We start from the raw sequence: 20,817 nt of genomic DNA, 5'->3' as shown, positions 1-20,817 counted from the left end.
TGTGAAAGATACTTTCTGGCAGGTGGTGATGCAATGGAACTTTAATAGTTTTTCAGCCCGTTATCTGATACTATATAATTATATGTATTAACTAAAAAAATTACTTTTACTAGGGTAATTCAGTCTATTCAGACTACTGTAGTTGCTAGTCCATTTGACCACCAGCAATATTCTCAGAAATAAGTATGATAGATAATTACTGTGTTTACAGTGGAGGGGAAAAAAAGAGAAAATCAGTAATGAAAGAGGATTTCCACGTGTGATTTTACCCCCATATTTCCACTGGGCTAGCGATTGCATCTGTCTCTGCAATTTTTCACATACTAGACCACCTTATGACAGTTGCAGAAATAATTTCTTTGGCAACAAATGGAGCTGCATTGATTCTCATCTATGTGCTTTCATGAAAAGATCAGTGCTGATCATTGAAGTTATATTCTGTTCAGGAATATGTCTTCAGAAGGTAACTGGCAGCAGAAGTAAACCGAATGAAAGACAAATAGAAAGAGAAAAAGAAAAGTAAAATAATCTACCAGTTCTTGCTCTGAAACATTTAGGTATGATAGATAACTTTTCTTCCTGTATTTGGGGCAAAACCCAGATATGTTGCATTTTATCACAAAACCCCATATCTTTGCACAAAACCTGTACAAATATATGTGGAACTTCCAAAATATTTTAAGTGACCTATCCATTACCTCCTCATCATTAGGTGTATGAATTGCAAGCACCCTTGACAGGAACTGCTGTGATATTTACTGCAAGTAGAATGACTTGGAATAATTCAAATGAGTTTAAAAAAATCCTGCCTACCAAGTGAATTCAGCTAATGACAGCTTTCTGGTTATACTTTTCTTCTTTCAGTTTCCAAAGCTTTTTAAATTCTACTAAAATTTTTGAACTAAATGTATTTTAAATTGTATTCATCTGGGTGAAAAGCGTACCTGTGTTTTTCTTGCTTTTGTTCAAGTTATTATCAACATTTTTTGGGGGGGCAGAGATAGAAATCTGTGATAACTCCTCAACAACATGCATTGCTTGACACATGATTAACATTGTCATTGAGTGTCCTTAACATCCAGGGACAATGTATTCATCTAAATAAATATATATTAGAATTGCCTGAGTTTATAAATATACATGAATACATGAATTTATCTACTGTGAAAATATATTGTTTTGGATCACTCCTCCTCACAGTAAAATCCACAGAATGAGGCTGATTCAAAGAACTTCATATGTTGAAATTTTTCCATAAAATCAGCTCTAGCAGAGTTGGTTTGTAGCTGGTGGAGTTGTCAAGGTGTCACCCTGCTCAGCTGCTCTGAGCATTGAATGGGGCATCTCACATCTCCAAAGGCATTAGTGAGTCTTCAAGCATTAGATCTTTGCAGGGTGATTTAATATTGGTTTATTCTGAAATGAATGAAATGAGGTATCTAATGATGACATGGGTGACCTCTCCAGTGTTTGCCATAGAGGGAAGGATGAAGACATCATAGGACGAAATTGGAAATAAGGCATCTTAATAATCATGTGTAGCCAAAGTGAGTGGGATTGTGAGATTCAATGGAAGACGTAGCTGTTTACACTAGTGTTCTACATAGTGGGTAGAACAGTTGAATTAATGTCCCAGGCTCCCTTTATAGTCAGTGGAGAGAAATGTTCCAGGGTGCATTTCATCTTCTCCGATAGTTAGTAATAATGAAAGACATTTTCAGTACTGTTTGGTATAGAGTAGGATGTTATTAAGCTTTACAATCTCTTTTGAATCCTCAATGTCCTCCCTGAATGACTTTGGCACTACTGAGTTGCAGGCTGATGTTTTCCAGAAACAGAAGCAAACTAAGATGGTGCTCTGTCTGATGGCAATTTATAAATGTCACTAATAGCCAAAGTGTGGTGACCTCAGCTCTCCTCCAGCAGCTGTTCAATATCTAGGCCCTGAGGATTAATTTCACTGCTATGAAGTTTTGGTACTCGCAAAGAACTCTTTCTTGCTGTACAGAAGAGGGAATAAAAATCTTGAAGAGACAGGGCCATTAATGATTAATTATAGACATTTAAAATTCAAAGAATCATCAAGTTGAAAACATGTTTCCAAAGTCAAATTTTATTCCAAGTACTTTAACTCCTTTGCAAGCTGTATTAGTTGGCGGTAAAATGCCAGTTGATATTGAGTAGTCATTAACTTAAAGTTTATTGACTTCATTTTTTTAGTTGCAATTATTACTACTTTTAATGTGCTATAGCTAATATTCCTCAAAAAAAAAAAAAAAAACCAAACCCAAAAGGCTGCTCAGTGATGAGAGAATGGTAAAGAGAAATAAAATGCTAGTTGATATGTTAAAGTTAGTAGTGATGGGACTGAGTGGGTAGTGAAACTGAAAATGTGAGTGATTTAAGCCCATTACTCTTGGTGACTGTACAGCACAGTTACTGCTGTGTGTGTAACTCATAATGTCTAATGTTTACAATTGATGGTGATTCCTTTCTCAGGTCATTTTTCTTATGAGCTTTGCTCATTTCACTGTCTGCTATTTTGTTCCCAAATCATGCTTTCAGCTGGAAAACTGTGTAAAGGAAGATGGCATATGAAATGGCCAGCTGATGCTTTACATTGTCAAATGTAGCATGCAAATGGATTTGAAAGCTCAGTAAAAAGGGTTCTAGTGAACTTTTGCCTTGAACTTGGAGAGCATATACTTCAAGAGAAAGCATGCTAAAAACTGCCTGCTTTGGTGAAGACACTCTTCTGGAAGGGCACAACTAGGTCATGTTGTTTCCTCTGTCATCCTCAGTGCACCTCTTTCTGGTTTAGGGTTTGGATGCCAGCACTGGACCTGCCGAAGAGATCCATAGGAATGCTCCTCTATGAATAGTCCTAGATCCAGGAGTAGTGGGTGGCTTTTGTTTTCAGTGTGTGAGGAGCCGAAAGTGGTTTACCACTTGGCTGAAATAAATGGAAAGTTACATTAGCTGCCTTTGACACTCCTGAAGTTGTCCACACTTCCTCCACAAGGAAGTACAAATCTGTTTCGTAGTAACGCTTGGTGCATGTCTCCTACTGATGTCATTCTCCCTTTGAAGAGCTGCCACAATCATGCTTGTGGACAGTCACTTCTGAAAGTACCTGCTCCATCTTCTCTAATCCTCTGGGAAGGGATGACCTTTAGAGACAGATTTTAAATCAGCTAGGAGATATATACAGAAAGATCCAGGAAAAACAGACTTTCTGGACTGCTGATTTTGGCTCGAATGTATCTTCAAGGATTAGGTGCTCTGCTTAGTTATCAGCAATTTTTGTGTGTATGTGTGTGTTTGGGTTTTTTTTGTTTTTGTTTTTGGTTTTTTGTTTGTTTTTCTCCAAATTTTTTTATTTTTTTAAGCATGCAAAATAGTTTTCTGATGCCAGCGACTGAATAATGGAATGAAATGAAGCCACCACTGACTTAGATGGAAGGACTGAAGGATTACTAGTAATTTTGGCAGTAGTTCAGCAAGTATCAGGATTAAGACCAGGATATAACTAAAACTGGATGTTGTTTTAAAACATCCCACTAGGATTCTTTGGTTTTAAACATCTAATAGATAGTTTAAGGTTTAAAAATAATAAAAATAAGGCTTCTATGAATTCATCTGTATAATAATTTCAAAGACTTCAAGTCTGTCACCCACTAGAAGTTGAGTTTATCAGCAGGTTATAGGTTAATGGGAGACAGTGGCCAAACCATAGGGCAGGAAAGATTGGAAAAATTATATCAATTAACAGTCAAACATGAATGCTTTTAGCAATTGTCAGTGAACGTGACAGACGTTGTGCAACAACCAATTCAAATGTGGTTATATAATATATTTTTTTTCCCCAAAAGAGAAGGAAATACACTATTAACACTGATATGTACCACTTAAATACAATGTAAATGTTACAGGTATTGCATTTAATTTTGAAAAAATAGATTGAGAAATCTAGAATGAGAAATAAAACTCCTTCTTTGCAGGTTTTTTCAAAATGCAAATTTAGGTCTCAAGAGACCAGTGGAAGTTAAAGTAGAAATAGAGTCTGTATTTAGGGAGTTTTAAAAACACACATTACTGAATTGATAGAGCATAACAGTTCCCTTGCTTAGGCAGCATTATGCTCCATCTTGTAAAATGTACTTGGGGACACGTAAAATGCCTTATTAAACATACAGTCCATAACTAGAGTTGTTACATTTTAATGTATATGTTTTTCATTCATGGATTATTGAACCACTAAATCCAAAGAATTTGACCTCATGCCAAAAAATTTCTTTGAGTCTCATTCTGAGTCTTTTCACTTCCTATGTAACTGGAGCATAACCCAAATTATCAAATGTTAAAGCTATTTTTCAGACCTTGCTGTATACAATTGTACATTTACAAGCATGCAAGGAAGAAAGTTGCTATTTATTTTTGCATAAACTGCTTTCAAGAAAAAAGAAGTCCATGAAGCATTTGTGGGTGGAAGATCTGCAATTCTGGGGAGAAAATTCTTGAACATAGTGTTCTTTATAACTATGAGGGATATATACAAGAAGAAATGAGTAAAGTAATTATATACTTCATTGGAAGAACCATTTTTTTTTCTCCAAACTTAAGGTCGGCTTGCTATTTAGAGAGTGTATTTTTCCTTACTTTCACATGGCATATTGTTCCTTCCTGCTAGTGAAAAGCTGGCAGGTGTTATAAAACAGTGGTGATTTAAGCTTACTAGTGTGCCCAGTGATTTCAGGGTATTGTGTTTGTACTGTATTTACCTTCTGTTTTCTTCCACTGCTATTAGAAATAACTCTGGGGAGGAAGTTGAACTGCAAAGAGCTGAAAAGTAGGAAAGTAACATCTCTTCTCTACATTTTCCAAGGCTCCAAAAATGATATTCATAGTACATAAATTGTGTCTATTGATCTGAAACATCTCATTGCTCTGATTGAACCAATAATTCTCCTACAAACACATATCTAGGCTTTGTTATTCATCTCACGTCTGAAGAGAAACAGGAACTGAGAGAGTTAATGGATATAAGTCTGTGGTCTAGGCTTCAAGATTTTCAAAGCCAAAGTATCGGTCTAAAAGATTTCTTACTGGTGTTGATTTTATTGACATTATTGATGAAATAACTTTCAGCAAAGCTATAATGACATAATATTTGTGAAATGGAACACCAAGGAGCAAAATGAGTAAAATCACAAAGGTTGTCTTTATTTCTTTTATGTCTGTTAAAAAAAAAGAAAGAAAGACTGTTTTAGAGAGTAATAGAGCAAGTTTGGAAAGGCTCTAAATTGTGCATAATAAATATGTGCTCCAAATATGCATAATTGTTTTATTACAGGCCAAAAATATTTTGTCTGTAAAGAGATAAAGATGTTTCAAACAGTTTCTGCAAGAAAGGCAATTTATACAAGGCAAGTTTTAGAAGAACAATTTATCCTTTAGTTTTACTTGGTGTATTATTTCTATGTTAGGAATATTGATTTCCATGAAATATAAGCTCTAACTTTTTCTGTGATCCTCCCTCTCCTTTTCTTTTCTGTTCTCTTTGCTTGTTATTATAACAACATTTAAGACTTTTATTCTGAGGCATTGCCATGTGCAGAAAATTTGCTAAAGAAGAATACAGCCAAGATACATAAGAGTTTATTTTGCTAGTTTCTGACTGAGAAATGATTGTTCCAACCCTTAAGCAATGAACTGTTTTTTCAGGCTGTAAGAGTCTACACTGTCTCTGCAGGTATGGTTAATGACCAGACTATTTGAATTCCTTACATTTGCTTCAGATTCCTTTTTCAGTTTGTACTCATGAGGAAGCACTGTACACGACATAACAATTGCACTGAAAACTTCTACTCTAACATCTGACAGATCACCTGTTGCCTGGTGCTCCAAAACTCGGCTCTCAACAGAATCAGTTCAGGAACTCCATTCAGATTGCTCTCTTGAAGACTATTTTATGTTTCGTGACATGAATTAAGCACCTATTATTAATACAGATCACAATGCAATGCAGTATTTGGCGTATCTTTTTGTTTCAAGCTAATGACTATTTCATCAGTTTTACCATTTTAAATAAGAAAATAATTCTCCTTTAATGTTAGCATAAATGTTAATTAAATTTTCTTGCACTAAAATATTCTTCCAAATAAGTAAGTATTGCTTGCAATGTCTCTTCTGGACATTGCTGAACCACCTATATAAGAGTTAACAGAAAACCACCCTTCTTTTTTTTTCCTAAGAGAATAATAATGTATTTTAAAATGTGTTTCAGTTATTTAGGTTTTTTCCTACTAAGAATATTGAGGTGTTTTCTATGAAATTTACCATCCTTGTAACCTTTCTCCTTCTCTATATGAATATCAAAGACAGGTAATTTTTTTAGGTGTGGTTTTTTTTCATCAGATAGCTTTTGCTAATTAAGACATAGCCTTCACGTTCTTAAATCGCACACAATGCACTATTAAAACTGGAAAATGAAAAACCTATGACAGAGAAAGCTTGAAAAATAGTTATAAGATGGGAGCACACATATTCATATACATAAATAAAATTAAAAAATGGAAATAGGCCACATTTTCCTAGTCAAATTTCAAGAATCACAGTCATCATAACTGAACTTTTCATTTTCTGTCGTTATGGTAAGAATTCTTCCTTTTTCTTTCCCCCCTATTTTTTTACTTCACTTGTTTATATTAGAGCCAGAATGAAAAAAGAAGTTGTTACATTTACATGTCAACAATCATGACATCTGGAGCAAGGCTGAATGCATTATTTCTTGGTGAGAGTGTTACACAATAAAGCTTGACTGACATTATACGAAACCTGAGATGCTTTCTGATCAGCTGATTTAATTAAAACAAGATATTTGGTTCTGCACAATGCCCGTGTATAACCTATTACAGGCATTTCAAACGTACAAGTAAATACTGTAAAATGTTATTAGATTGGCTTGCATGACTTGTCATTCTGTTTGCAGATACCTCAAATCAGCTATGCATCTACAGCTCCAGAACTGAGCGATAACACCAGGTATGACTACTTCTCTCGAGTGGTCCCGCCAGACTCCTACCAGGCACAGGCCATGGTTGACATCGTGACGGCCCTTGGGTGGAATTATGTCTCAACGCTGGCTTCCGAAGGCAACTATGGAGAGAGCGGTGTGGAGGCGTTCACCCAGATCTCCAGAGAAATTGGTGAGTGTGTGTTTATCAGGTCTGGTATTTAGAGCTGCTGAGTTGCAGAGCATCGCTCAGTTCTGCTTAGGTGTATGCAGTGTGATCAGAACACCGTGGACGTGTTACCTGGACTCAAGGGGGTGATTTTGCTTCTTGCATGTCTGCCAAGGTGATGATTCTAGCAGCAATTTAAGAAAAGAGGCAGAAAATGTATATCTCTTGACCCTTTTGGAAAGGGCAGCCTCCTTGATGAGTTAGGGGCAAAAAGCAACCATCTGCTGAACTACAGCCAGATTTGAGGAAATGCAATTTTTGATTTATCTTAGGAAAATTATAGTCCGGTGAGAGCTTTTTTCCTGTTCCAGCATGGATAAACCTAGAGGTTTTAATTTTGATGAATTTTAAAAACAACAAAACCCCTCCACTCTGAAGTAAAAGACATAACCTTGTCATTTTTCCTCTACAATAAAATGTGCTGTACAAATACAGCCATTATGAGAAGTATATTTAAGTCCCTTTGATCTTGAAAAATTTTTTTTCACACTTTCATAGTTTTTTCTGGCTTGACAAAAATGGCTGTTTCTCAGGAACTGTAGGTTTTGGACACCAAGGAATAAGATGATGAGTATCAGGAAGTTTGAAAGAGGGTGGAATTGGTCTTTGACCCAGTACAGTGTTAAATGACATACAACTGCCCCCGCAAACAATCTTCATGTCCTTCCTGAGAAAGCCTGGGTTAATCTACTAGATTTGACTTCCAGGGCATGTACATATAAACTCCAGCTCTTTTGAATCAGCTTGGGTGACAAAATATGGTAATGTCTCCCACTTTCACTAACTGCATGTGAATATAAAGAGCATCTATCATATGGGAAGGAACACATGTGTTTCAGGTACTTATGCTTGAACCATAAAAGTAAGTGATTACTTGTAAGAACCTGCCTGTAGAATGAAACTACAGCCATTCTCAACATTAGGGAATCAGTGTATGTAATATGCTCAATCATTTAACTGATAAATATTCTTTTTCTAGCTTCTGGTCATTGCTGTCAGCTCCTAGGTGAATTCATGGGAGAGCCAAAGATGTCTACTGTACATTGCTTTGATCTGGAGTTAGGAAAGGCATGGAAAATTCTTTCACAATTCATATCTAAAAGAGATGGTTCATCTATTGAAAATAGATTGGCTTCCCCAGACAATCACTGATTCATTGGCTGAAAAATCATTTTTTCTTGAAACCATCTGCAACATGGCTAGTTCTGAGTTAGGAAAGCAAAAAAATAAAATACAGGACCTTTTACTGTTTCCCATTTCCAGGAGTATGAGAGAACTTCAGATGGGTGCAAGCAAAAACTGTAATTATAATCACAGTTACTTGAGTTTGTGTCAGTTGGATCTTCATTGATCCTGGAAAAAAACCCACCATTGTAATTTGATAAATAATTAACATTAATAGCATAAATAAACATTATTAACAGAATTGTGAATTCAAAGCAGTTAAAATCATGAATAGGTGTCCTAAATATTACAAAATCTGTGTAACACCAAGAAGCATAATAATTAGTGATTTGTGGTTTGATTTTTTTTTTCCTGCTTATGATTTATGTTTTCTACTAGAACACCTGATTTTTGTCAACCTCTGTGCTCCCAGCAACTTACCAACTATTGTGGGTATCAGGGACTCCAATGGTTCTGAAGAAGGAAAGCAGAGGCAGCACAGACAAGTAATTTTTATTTCCTAGAAAAATGTTCAAGTAAACAATCAGGTAAATCATATGTAACCACAGGGACATGATTGATAACCCATGCAGAATTGTCAAGAACAAGCAGTATCAAATCCATCTAATAATTTTCTTTGACAGGATAACAGGTTATAGCTGGAGAAAAAGCATTTGATGTGTCACACCTCTCAAATTTTGTAGTGTTATCTCAATTTTCACATGCAGTATTCTCCACAGTATTCTACAGTGATCTAGGTGTAAATAGGCTGGACGCAGCCCTATTTAGAAAATTTTGCTCAGAAAGCAATAAGCAATTATTTCTGTTTAAATGAAAGAGTATGTTGTGTGGTATTTGGCAGTTGTTTAAACTGCATCAGGTAGTAGCCAATGTTTTCATGTTTAACCCAGATGGACTTGGAACAAAGATTACTGTAAAATCTGGAGGTTACTTTAAGGGCAGAAGGACTAAGACTAGGACTAGGAGAGCACCTAGAGAAATCCTTTGAGTCCAATTGTGAAAACAGTGTCCGGAAAAGGACAAATTTGAGACACCAGAAGACATTTGGCTTCTGCAAGAAGGATCTGTACAATGGGGAATTCAGACAGACTGGTCAGAAAATACTGTTTAAAAAAATGATGCAAGGATGATAGTAAATTGTAACCTATATTCCTCATGTTTTAATGGAATGCGCAGATGGACATACCATCTGTAAAATAATTTGAGTAATCCTCCAATTTGTCTGTCAGCTGTGGAACATCATTTTGACTCAGTACAGATTTTGTCCCTCACTTCAGAAAAGGGGAAACTCCTCAAGCAAGCAAGAACAAAGACAAATATTGAAAATGTGGACTGTGCGAAGCAACTGAGCAGGGGGGGCTTAGTTAGCCTGAGGAAGAGTTGACTAAGAAGAGAAGGTGATAGAAAAGAATGTTTTCAAATAGGCTCTTGCAGAAAGGTAGAGGACCACTTGTTCATCAACATACAGTGTATGTAAACAGAAGTAATGGAATTAATCTGTAGCATGATTCTGTCTAGATTTGGAGAAAGCCCCTTTTAATGTTTGAGAGGTTAAGTATTATACCAGCTTGCTTAGGGACATTTTGGAACCTCCATTGATAAGGATCTGGGAAAATGCATTAGACAAACACCTGCCCAGTGATTATGTAAGTGTACTTAGCTCTTGCTCGGGGCTGGAATGATTTTTTGATGTCCCTTCCAGCCTGATCCCATTATCCACTGCCCTCATGCTTTTCATCTGAGCCACAGGGCTGGAAATGCTTTCAAAATGGAAACTGAATAGCATCTAACTATGAGGCCTGAGACTATAGAGTCTATAGAAATCATCACATGGTATAAGACTGCACACAACAACAAAACTTACCAGCTCTGTGTTAATAAACTGTGCGTTAAGAGAACCTAATTAGGACACTATGCCTCTTGTGCACCTGGCACACAAATGTACAGGACAGCTCAATTCCTTGCTGAGTACTTTGTGTCCTGCTTAAGATAAGTAGCCAACAACTTGAAGCAAAATGAATGTGAAGATCAGCATAATGAAAATCAAAAAAAATTGAGGAAAGGATGTGAAAAATATTGATATATTCACTTCTGAAAAAAATTTATTGTATGAGAGGACATGAGATAGCAGACATGAAAATATAAATAGGAAAACTTGATTTTTTTGTTTATTATTTGTATTGTTTTTTAAAGTTGAGAGTTGAAAAAGGGCTATGGTTTTACATATTTTTAAAATAGAGATTAATTTCATGAACTTATATTTTAATGTAATTTTGACTCTTTGCCTCTAATTTCTAGTTTGATTGGCTCTCTGTTCTACTTTTATTTCTTGATCAGTAACAGAAGCAAAAGGAAGAAACAGGCTGCCAAATGAAATGTGGAATACTGAAAAGGTCAAAGTGGTGCCACCCTGACATGTCACCAAATATATTACATATCAAAATCTGCTCTCATTTTAATGACCAAGATCCTGTCTGGGACAAAGCAGAGCTGGAAATTAAATATTTTACATGACAACGATTGGAAGGAGATTATTCCAACTCATTCATCCATGCATTGTTTGAAGACAATGATTAAATTTATAGCATTTTCTACTCCCATTAAAAAGTTAATGATACCATTGTAATCATTTTGACATCATGATCAAATCATTTTGGTACATTGACCAAACGAATAAATTCATACTAATTGCTTAAGAGTTTAAGCATTAAACTGAAACTTGATTCACTGATACAAACTAAAATGGGGAAAAAAAGGAAGCACATTTTACCAAGTCCTCATTAAACTGTCATGCTAAATATTAGTCTTCAGTTTACTTACTGTTCATTATCTTTGACCAAAGAAATGTTGGAAAGTTTCTAGTCCAACTTTCTTTTAAAGGTTCATTCCCCCTGTTATTAGAAACCAAATGAATTTACCATTAGAGAGAAAATCATCAGATGCTTTTCCTTTTTTTTATTTTCCAGAATACAAAAGCATTTGATTCAGACAAATCTCTTTGTGTACAAAATACTTGCTCAGTTAGTGCGATGTTTGTACTGGAAAATGTAACAAATCTACAAATAAGATATGAAACGCTACACAACAGATTTTATTCTCCACTATTGGTCAACTGCTGACAGGTACTGGCAGTGAAACACGACACTCTTAGAAGAGGAAGCAAAAATGATAAAGGCAGGTAACAGAGCTGATCATTAAGAACAAGTGAGAAACTTCAGCGCTGCTTGCCCGTTTTCACTTGTAAGTTGATTTTGCATGTCTTGCCAGAGGTGTAAAGACAGCAAAGAGCATTTAATCAAAGAGCATTTTTTAAATTTTTGACTGGTCAAAATAACAGCGTCATGACTGCTTTATCCTGGAAGAGAATGATTCACTTAATATCAGGGTGTGACCTTGAATACATGTTTTTAGGAAAAACATTCTGTAGTTTTACCTACTCCTTTTATACTGGGACATTGCAGTTAATAGCATTTTTCTGAGGACAGACTACAGTTACTTTGTGATCTTTCATAACATTTTATCATTACAGTGACAATGAAAACTATATAATAATGATAGTGAATGCATGTGCTGAGTGAATGCTACAGTAGCTTTATTTGTTTTAGACTTCAACATGGGTAGCTATATTTTGTTTACATCAGGAATGGTGTGTGACATTTCTTTGACATAGTTCTTCAACCGTGTTTGTCTCTTGTCAGTTCTTTTAGTGTGTATACAGTTGTGCATTGTACCTCTGCTTTTCTCCAAATTATTGGATTTCTTCTTCACAGAAGAATCACAGAATAGTTAGGGTTAAAAGTGATTCTGAGGATCATCTAGTCCAACGCCCTTCCAAGGCAGGGTCGCCCAGGGCAGGTTACAGAGGAATATGTCCAGGTGGGTCTTGAATGTCTCCAGAGAGGCAGAATTACCTTTAACAACTTTTGGACTTCAAAATTTCTATGGAGGAAGTGGAAGTCTATTGGGAATTGGGGAGGGAGGTTTGAGCAGGAAAATAAAACTTAAGGGGTGTAACATTTCCTTTCCACTTAGACATTGATAATTTAGAAATAAGATGTATTGCTGTTAAGATTAATTCACATTTCCTGCAGTAATCTCTGTATATATTTGATATAAAGCTACAGCTTTCTGTATTTTGTTAAGTAAGATTAATGGACTTCTCCCCCAGCCCCAAGATAGTGTTTAATAGAAGATTAAAAAATCTTGCAACATGGAGATGAAAGAAATACAATACATGAAATGTAATCTTTTCCCCAGAGATATTTCTGCTTTATAGGCTGTTTTCAGGCATAACAAATTAATTTTTACTACTAATAATATTCTAACATACCCTCACTAAGGGTAAACAGTTTAATTCAATTTTAAGTTTTATTTTCATATTTATGCAGATAAAACTCCATTGATAGCACTGTATTTCAAGCTGCAAGCTGTAATTAATAATAACACTATATAATTGGCTACAGGAGCTTCAAAGTAATGTTGAAAAATTACAAAATCAGATGGTAGGTGTATTAATATTGCAAAAGCTTGAAAATTATTCCAGCAGTTTTTAATATTTGTACCAATTAGTACCTGATAAAGAACAGTATAATTTCTAGGGATTTAAAATGAAAGACTATTTTAATTTCTCTCAGTGGTGCTAATCAATGTGATAATCTTTAGCTATAATTATTTTTTTTCTCTATAGTTTTAGGGAGATATCTAGGAGCAGTAAGCATACTTTCTGGGTATGCTCTCTGACCCTCCAGTACTTGTAGGAAGAGAGACTTTAATAGCTCTTGAGGGGCTTTTTCTTCAGTTAATTAGTTAAGGCACTTTTAGAATGTCCTATAGGAAGCTCACTAGCTACAGTACTGTAAGTACTACAGAAGTCTCTGTAGTAGGACCTTTTTCTTTTTGCTTTGTGTGAACACCAGATGTTTGCATTGGTTGTGAACACAAATTCAAAGAATAATAAAGATGTCCAGGAAAGTTTATTTCAGCAGTGTTTTTATTACAATGGCTTGTTGGTAGCCATTTCAAACCTCTTAACTCAGTCATGATATCTAATTCAATTTTTAAAATGTATAAACACAAACAAAATTATAAATGTGATTATGCTAATTTTAAGAAAACAGACTTGTTAGATTAAAAATTAGATTCAACAAAAATATTTTTGTTGAAATACAGTGTGTTATGACCATAATGAACAAGCTTTTTCATGAAGAAAACTCTTTTTTCAAATGAGGAGCACTTAACTCTTTGCAAACTGGAAAGTCTTAGTATCTATAAACTGAAGTCAGTAGTTTTAGGGAAACCATTTCAAGTAAGATGTAAGGTGTGCTTTTTAATATTAGATGTGAAAAGGCATCTTAAAAGTACTAAGGGACACTGGTATATTTATTTGAGGTTTAAATCGTTAGGTGAGATCTTTCTAAAAGGAAAGGCCAAATTTTGAAATCATTGCTTAAACTGTAGCCTATACTGTGCTTGAGACATCTATGATTATAAAGGATCTTTTCTGGCCATATAAACTGTTATTAAAATTTCTGAAATACAAAGGAAGATAAATATATAGGGTTTAATGTGTCATCTGATCATTGAGATGACAGGAATAGAATTTCTCAAGTGTTTCTGTTCTGTGTATTGGTATGTATTACCATTGAGCCTGTAGCTCCTCACAGATTCTGTGACTCTCTTTTGCTAGAAGGAGTCCCAGAGCAAACAATTCACACATAATTAAAAAACTCATGCGAAAGCAAAGTTAGGAAATGTCTAAACCAAAATGTAGTCATTCTAGTTGTTTATGACCAAATTTCACACAGTCCCATTAACAGGAAGTGGATTTTAACTCAATAGCAGTGGATTTTCTTGTGTTAAGGAAATGTATTTGTAAAGTGGATAGTAGAAGGATAATCATCAAGGACACCCAATAGGATTTGTGGTCTGAGTAAAGCTACCCATGCTTTGTTTTTGTATTATGATTTTTTTGTGGTGAAAGGCAGAGGACAGCTATTGGAAAAAAACTGACAGCTTATGTGGTTGTGCTTAATTGTTTAAAAAAAATTAAAAGTCTGTTAAAAATAAGTTCCAGAAGCTTTATGGATTTTGCCATCAGTGAGATTTTTCCCCTCCTTTATCAATAATTGAGTTCCTCTGTCCTTTATTTTTTTTTATATAGACTTCTGTTATTGTCACTTCTGCAGAAAGCTTGTTTTCACACAAGATTCAGCCAAGCACCTTCTGTATTGTAGTGGTGTGAATGAATCAGGGATCAAACAGGCAGACTACGGCATAGCCTTGATCAGAGCCTGTGTGAGTGAACTTTGCCAACACAACATTTTGCTTTCCTGGCATGCACAGGCTTTTGTAAGGAAAGCCTGTATTTAAGGGCACTGTGAATAAAAGTGACAGGAAGGACCGTGGTGACGTGGACTTGGGCTGTATTTACGATTCTTTTGTTAACATGTCAAAGGGTTCCCAGCATTTGAATTATAATCTTGGTTATGCTCCTGTCAGGAAGAACTGTTTCTGATATCACAGAATATTCTGAGTTGGAAGGGACCCACAGGGATCATCAAATCCATTTCTTAGGTGAATGGCCCATGCAGGGATTGAACCCACACAACCTTGGCGTAGTTAGCATTGTGCTCTCACCAGCTGAGCCAATCTCAGGGTCTTCAGTGGTCTAGAATCCATAGTCTCATTCATGTTAAGAAGGTACACCTGATAAAGACAAATTGTTGAGGCTCTTGAGTTTTCTGAGAAAATTTCATTTGTCTATGTCTTTTTGTCTTGAAATGGTTCCTATTAGTTTTAAATATTTAGCATTTTTTTAGAAGGCTTTGCTTTCTACCTGGAGAACTGTAATTTTTAAAAATGGTGTGAGCAATGCCTCACACAATTATCACAATAATGATCGATATTAACAATATACTCTTAGTATCAGCTCTTTTGTGATCTGTGGCTGCAATTAAAACAATGAAGCACTGTAACTGTCAGACTGAGTCAGACACTGCGAGTCAATATCTTGTCTCCAGTGGTGGCCTCAACACGGAACAGAAAGACACCAAAATCTTACTTAGTCACTGGCAGAAATACTTATCCAAGGAGTGTTCTGTAATCCCAGGTGTTTAGTGGTTGATACTTAGTTTTCCTGAAGCATGAAAATTTGTATCTGCTATAATTTCTTTCTGTTACCATTTTAACATTACTCATTAAATATTCTCTTGTTTGGATGCTGCAAATAGTATGCAGGAGAATCCAGTTAACCTCCTTTATAATGTGCCTTCTTACTTAACTCTGGGCTAGAAGATATGAAGTAATTGCAGTTTAATGGTTTCTGTTGTCACTTTCTGGATCCTTTATTTCATTTATATCTCTGTTAAGCTGTGTAGCCATGACTGAACACTCCAAGTAAAGCTTTACTGTTGATTTATGTGGTATCACTGTAATCTCATTTTTATTCTCAGCCCCAATCTTTATGCGTCCTGACAAATTGTAAGCTTTTTCTGTTGGCTGCTGGGTATCAAGCAAATTATTTCCAAAAGCAATCTGTTTTGACACTCAAAGTTTATTAACAAATGGCTATAGCTGATTTAGAACTCAATAATGTGTGTGAACAATTCCAGGTATTTCTGCCAGCCTGTTCTCCACTGTATTTGTCAATAGTCAATATTTTTCTATGACATACTTGTTTATCTATCTTTGCGAATACTGTCTCTTCTCCCTGCTCTTGTTTATTTCAAATAATTTTATAGCATTTTCAACATTTCCAATCTTTCTATTCAACACACTCCCTCTCCTTTTGAAGAGAATTGTGCTATGCAGATCAAACCCAAGTAGACATTTCTAGAGTACATGTTTATTAGCCTTTTCCAGTGCTGAATTTTGACTGTTTCTTTTTATTCCTTCTACTCATTGTTTTTGATTCTTGGGAGTCCCTTCTCTCGCCCCACTCCCCAGTTTCTAACTATTCATCCAAAAGTCTTCTAAAAACTCTATTATGAATGTTAATATTCTATATGCAAAGCTGATATATCAGTTATAGTAGTAACTACTGTTGCATGCTATCTAAGTACTAAGAGCAGAATGCAGAGAGATTTGAACTTACCTTGTAAATATATCTTGTGTAACTGTATGCCCCTCCTGATATCACTGGCTCATATCTGCTACTGAGCCAGTGGTACTGGTAGTTTGAGAGCGAAGGTTAGTAACTTAGCTAGGTTGAATTCTTGTTATCATCCAGCTGCATATGAAGCCAATGACTCACATAGCCCATGGTCTTTCAAGTATTAGATTAGCACTAAATGAAACTTGGAATTTCTCTTCAGAACTGTTGACAACTTATAGTTTAGTAATTGAGACAGAGGGAAATTGCATTATGATTTTTGTACAAACTTCTGTATTACAGCTGAAGCATATTTTGTTCAGATTTCAGTATAATTTTATTTTTGAAATCTATAAAATGAAATAGAAAATGAATGTTTCATCTGATCGCTTTGCAATTAGGCATCATGATATTAAAAAGAAAAAAATAAATGCAAAAACTAATTGCAAATGCAACCGAGACTATGTTTTCAAGATTTTTCAACATTTTTGTCTGAATGGTAATATCTATCAGAAAAAAAAAATCATAAAGATTAATGATACCCAGTAATTATCTTTCCTACCTTCCATAGGGTAAATTTTGTTAATAAATGTATGTGCATGTTCTATGGTTTACTTTACTAGGCAGTCCTATGGACACCTGGTAAACTGTTAAAGCAGACAGTGGGGTTTTTTTTCTCTGAAGAGAAAGCAAAGAGAGAAAACAGCTGTTCATCATTCTATGTTTATGCAACATATATGTGACTTTATGCACATTTTTATTTACTGTACTGTGATATATCTCAATAGTAGGTAGATGATAGTAGGAGAGATAGAGGATAGTGGAGCCCACTATCTTTCTTCCTTTATATTATAGTAAATTTCAACATGTGCAGGGCCTTACCAGCGGGATTTTCATTTCTCATTTTACTTCTTTATGACTTTCCCTACTTGTTCTACTGTTTTCTTCCCCTTATCCTCAATACAGAAGTATCCACAGCCTGCTTGGGAAACAACAGTTTGTGTTGTCACTGGGTGCTATTTTTAATATGCCATGCTAATACAAGATTCTTGAGCTTTGCTCATCTGAATGATGTAGAAGGGTTGACTGAGTTGAATGTTACAATGCTGACAGTATTCTTGCAAGATTAAAAGCAAATAATGCCTGATTATAAATGTCAAAGAGATATTCTTGTCTTCATTTTACTTACTTCCTTTCTGTTGTTGAAGGGCAGGGAGCCATATTGTGCCCTGAGTCACAGTAAGTGCGCGTTTGCTATTAAACTTGCAGTGGGGTAGCTTAGTAGTAACAGCTGTCTCTTGGATGTCCAGACTGGGGTAGCCCTTCAGATACAAGTCATTCCCTCAATTCTATTACCTACTGAACTGTCCATGGAGTTCCAGAGAATTCTGTTCAAAAAATAATATTTCAAAGAATTGCTCTTATTGGTTTTAGAAAGAACAGGCATATGTATATGCCTCACTAATATTTGGAAAGACTCCTTCAGAGATTTTTTTCTGTTATAAATGCATAATTTTTATGCAAATTGCAAGCTGTGATACCACCACTTTAAAATGGGATGGAAGAAATATGCATATTTTGAAATCTCACAGCTTATGAAAAAAGATTTTTTTTTCTCTTGCTGGAAAACAAACTGTTTCTTGGGTCCTCTCAAGGACAGAGTTTTGTATGATGAAAATAGTGTTGTTTATTCCTCTTCTTTCTTAGATACATAATGACTAGTGACTTTTCATCGCTTTTTAGAAGAAAATGAAAGAGAACTAATTGTTTAAAATGCTGACATCTAACAAAAATGCCAGTGTCTCTTTAATATTGTTCATAAAAGCAGGATATTTTGACTAGAAAATTAATCAAGACAATGAGTTACAAAACAATACCCTTGAGTAGCAGAGGTGTCATAGAGATAAATCCCTGTGTTGCTGTGACTGTGGATGTGTATGCATCCCAAAACTTCCCTGCCACCTTCATCCAGAGCACACTCTTCGGTAGCATACAGGAAGGCAGACTGCCCCTCATATGCCTTCATAAGTCATCTCCTTGGGCTGCTTGCCAAAGTGCTGTGATTGGGTTGTCATAGAGAGGAACAAAATTTCAACCCCCTTGAAAACACCAGAACAAGGAGGTTGTAGATTTCAAAATTGAAGACTGAATCCATTGAAATGCATGCATCTGTGAAATTTGTTGATGTTTTGGGAGAGAGGGAGGGAGGGCTAAGAAAAAAATATCTCAATGCCTCAATGATTCCTACAAACATTTATGCTGGAAATGTTTAACTGTCATTAATTGATCTATGAGATTTGTATGATGTTATTAACCCTGACAACATTAATGCTCTCTGAAGTAAGATCAACCACACCTGTTTTCAGGAGTGCCAAGTCCAGATCTGTTTTCTTTTAAAAATGGGAACAAAAAGTCTGAACAAAACTTGTGGTGAAGTTCTTTTTTTTTTTTTTGTAGGGATTCCTATTTTCCTTTTTACCTATTTTGCTTTATTTTGAGGGTGAGTGGGTGTCTATTTATCTTCTGCATGGACTACTTCCCTTAATACAGCATGCAAATCCTGGAACATCTCAGGCCCCAGAAGGATGAGAGAGAATGGTGTTGAGCAGTCCCAGGAAATAAGCAACCTTCATTTCATAAAAGTTTAAGCTGAAGTTTGGTACGAGTACCATGAAACCCTGCTTTCATGGTAGGATGGAGGCTGTATAACTCATCAGAGCTGGCCCAGGTCCTTGGTGACTTTGCAGAGTTCCCATGGATCAGGAGAATAAAGCACAAACTGAGCCCCTTTTTGCTGCTCTGTTCAGAGGTGAGCCAGATGAAGGCAGAAGGTCTGTGTGCGCTCTGCCACGTGCATTGTCATACATTCTGCTGGCATATTGGATTTGCTGTGAGATGCATTACAACATTTGCTATGGTTAGTAAATTCAGATATACAATTGTAAGTATTCTACCTAAAATGCTAATACACTTAACGGCGTGCAGATAATCATGCTGCTCAATTTATAAGAATTGCCAAACCTCATAATTAATTCCATTATATTATGGTATTTTATGGATTAAATAATTTCAAAGCTTATTCAGGAGGTAGAAATATTAATAATATTTTATTAAAATATTTTAATTAGTTAATGTTTTTAATTTTTTTCACAGAATCATTAGTTTTGTAAACTATAATGCCCCTTTCACAGAAATTAAATGTTAGAGCCAACCTGAAGATATTCTTTCTGTTGCTAAAATGCATGCAAAATATGTGGGTTTTTTTTCCTTTTCCTCCAGTTATGTAAGAAGAATTTGGTTTAATATTGAAAAGTAACCTATGGAATGGTATTGATGGTGTAAGTTTTTACATACTTAGTCATGGACTTTTAACTGTAGTTAATGCACATTTCATTGTTAAATCTCTTAATTGTTTTGATATTAATCAGATGTACATGAATTGGCAGTGATGACTGTACAGAGGCTTTTAAAGCCCTGGAGATTTGAGGATGCTTTTCTTCCTATGTGGACCTTGGTAGAGTCTAAACACAAGGTTGGCTGGGGAGAGGAGGATTTCAAGTGATGACAAATGTTCAGTTGAGATGTAGAACGACTTTTCAAAGAGAAAGCAATGGTAATGGCCAGTTTTCACAATAATGTCCATGAAATTGTAAGTTTCATTAAGTAAGGTCAATTTAACTGGAGTTATCTTTCTTTGTCTTTCTGTGATAAACAATTTCAAAGGAGACAGGTTTTTGGAAGAGGATATTTGGATATGTTCAGGAAACGTGTTAGTGATGGAAGAGCATCAGTTCCCATATGTACACTTGCCACAGGCACTGAAAGCTTGTCACAAGCCCCTCTGGGCTACCTACACCTCAGGTGCCTCTCAGGAGGAATGGTGAAAGGCATTCAAGGACTTCTGTACTGGCTAGAGAGTCACTTTCTCTTTCCTTCTAAATAACTCATTCTGCTCATTTGTTATTTCAGTTGTTATACAGGCATAGAAAACCTTGTGTAAGAAAAAGATTATGTACAGGCTTAAATGGTAAAATGCATCGTGTTCAAATGCCTTTTCCCCCTAGTCCAATTACAGAGTTTACACAGAAGAAAACAGGGCAAACGGAAAATGAAAGAAGGGAAAGAAAAAATATAAACAAAGAGAAAAAATGCTTAGTGGATATCCTCTGTTATCTGTTATCAGCTTTGAGTTCACATTATGTTCAGTCTAATAAAGTGCTTAACAAAATATAGCTATGTTTTGTTAGGAAGTGATATTCTAGGCAGTGTAATGTATTGCTGAACAGGGAAGTAAGCCCC

The 20,817-nt window shown here is 35.5% G+C and overlaps 1 protein-coding gene across 6 annotated transcripts in view; it reads left to right on the top strand.

The window, feature by feature from the left end:
* GRM8 (glutamate metabotropic receptor 8) overlaps window positions 1-20,817 on the top strand; it is a 326,496-nt gene that overhangs the window by 59,637 nt on the left and 246,042 nt on the right. For all 6 annotated transcript variants that reach the window (XM_032106709.1, XM_032106708.1, XM_032106712.1 and 3 more), the window contains one exon: window positions 6,992-7,208. In XM_032106709.1, the coding sequence (XP_031962600.1) occupies window positions 6,992-7,208 (217 nt within the window). The remainder of the gene's footprint in view (window positions 1-6,991; window positions 7,209-20,817) is intronic.

This window comes from Corvus moneduloides, chromosome 4 (assembly GCF_009650955.1).
Source record: "Corvus moneduloides isolate bCorMon1 chromosome 4, bCorMon1.pri, whole genome shotgun sequence".
In the NCBI taxonomy this organism is placed as follows: Eukaryota; Metazoa; Chordata; class Aves; order Passeriformes; family Corvidae; genus Corvus; species Corvus moneduloides.
Note: the sequence above shows the minus strand (reverse complement) of the source record. Positions and strands in the feature narration are given on the sequence as shown.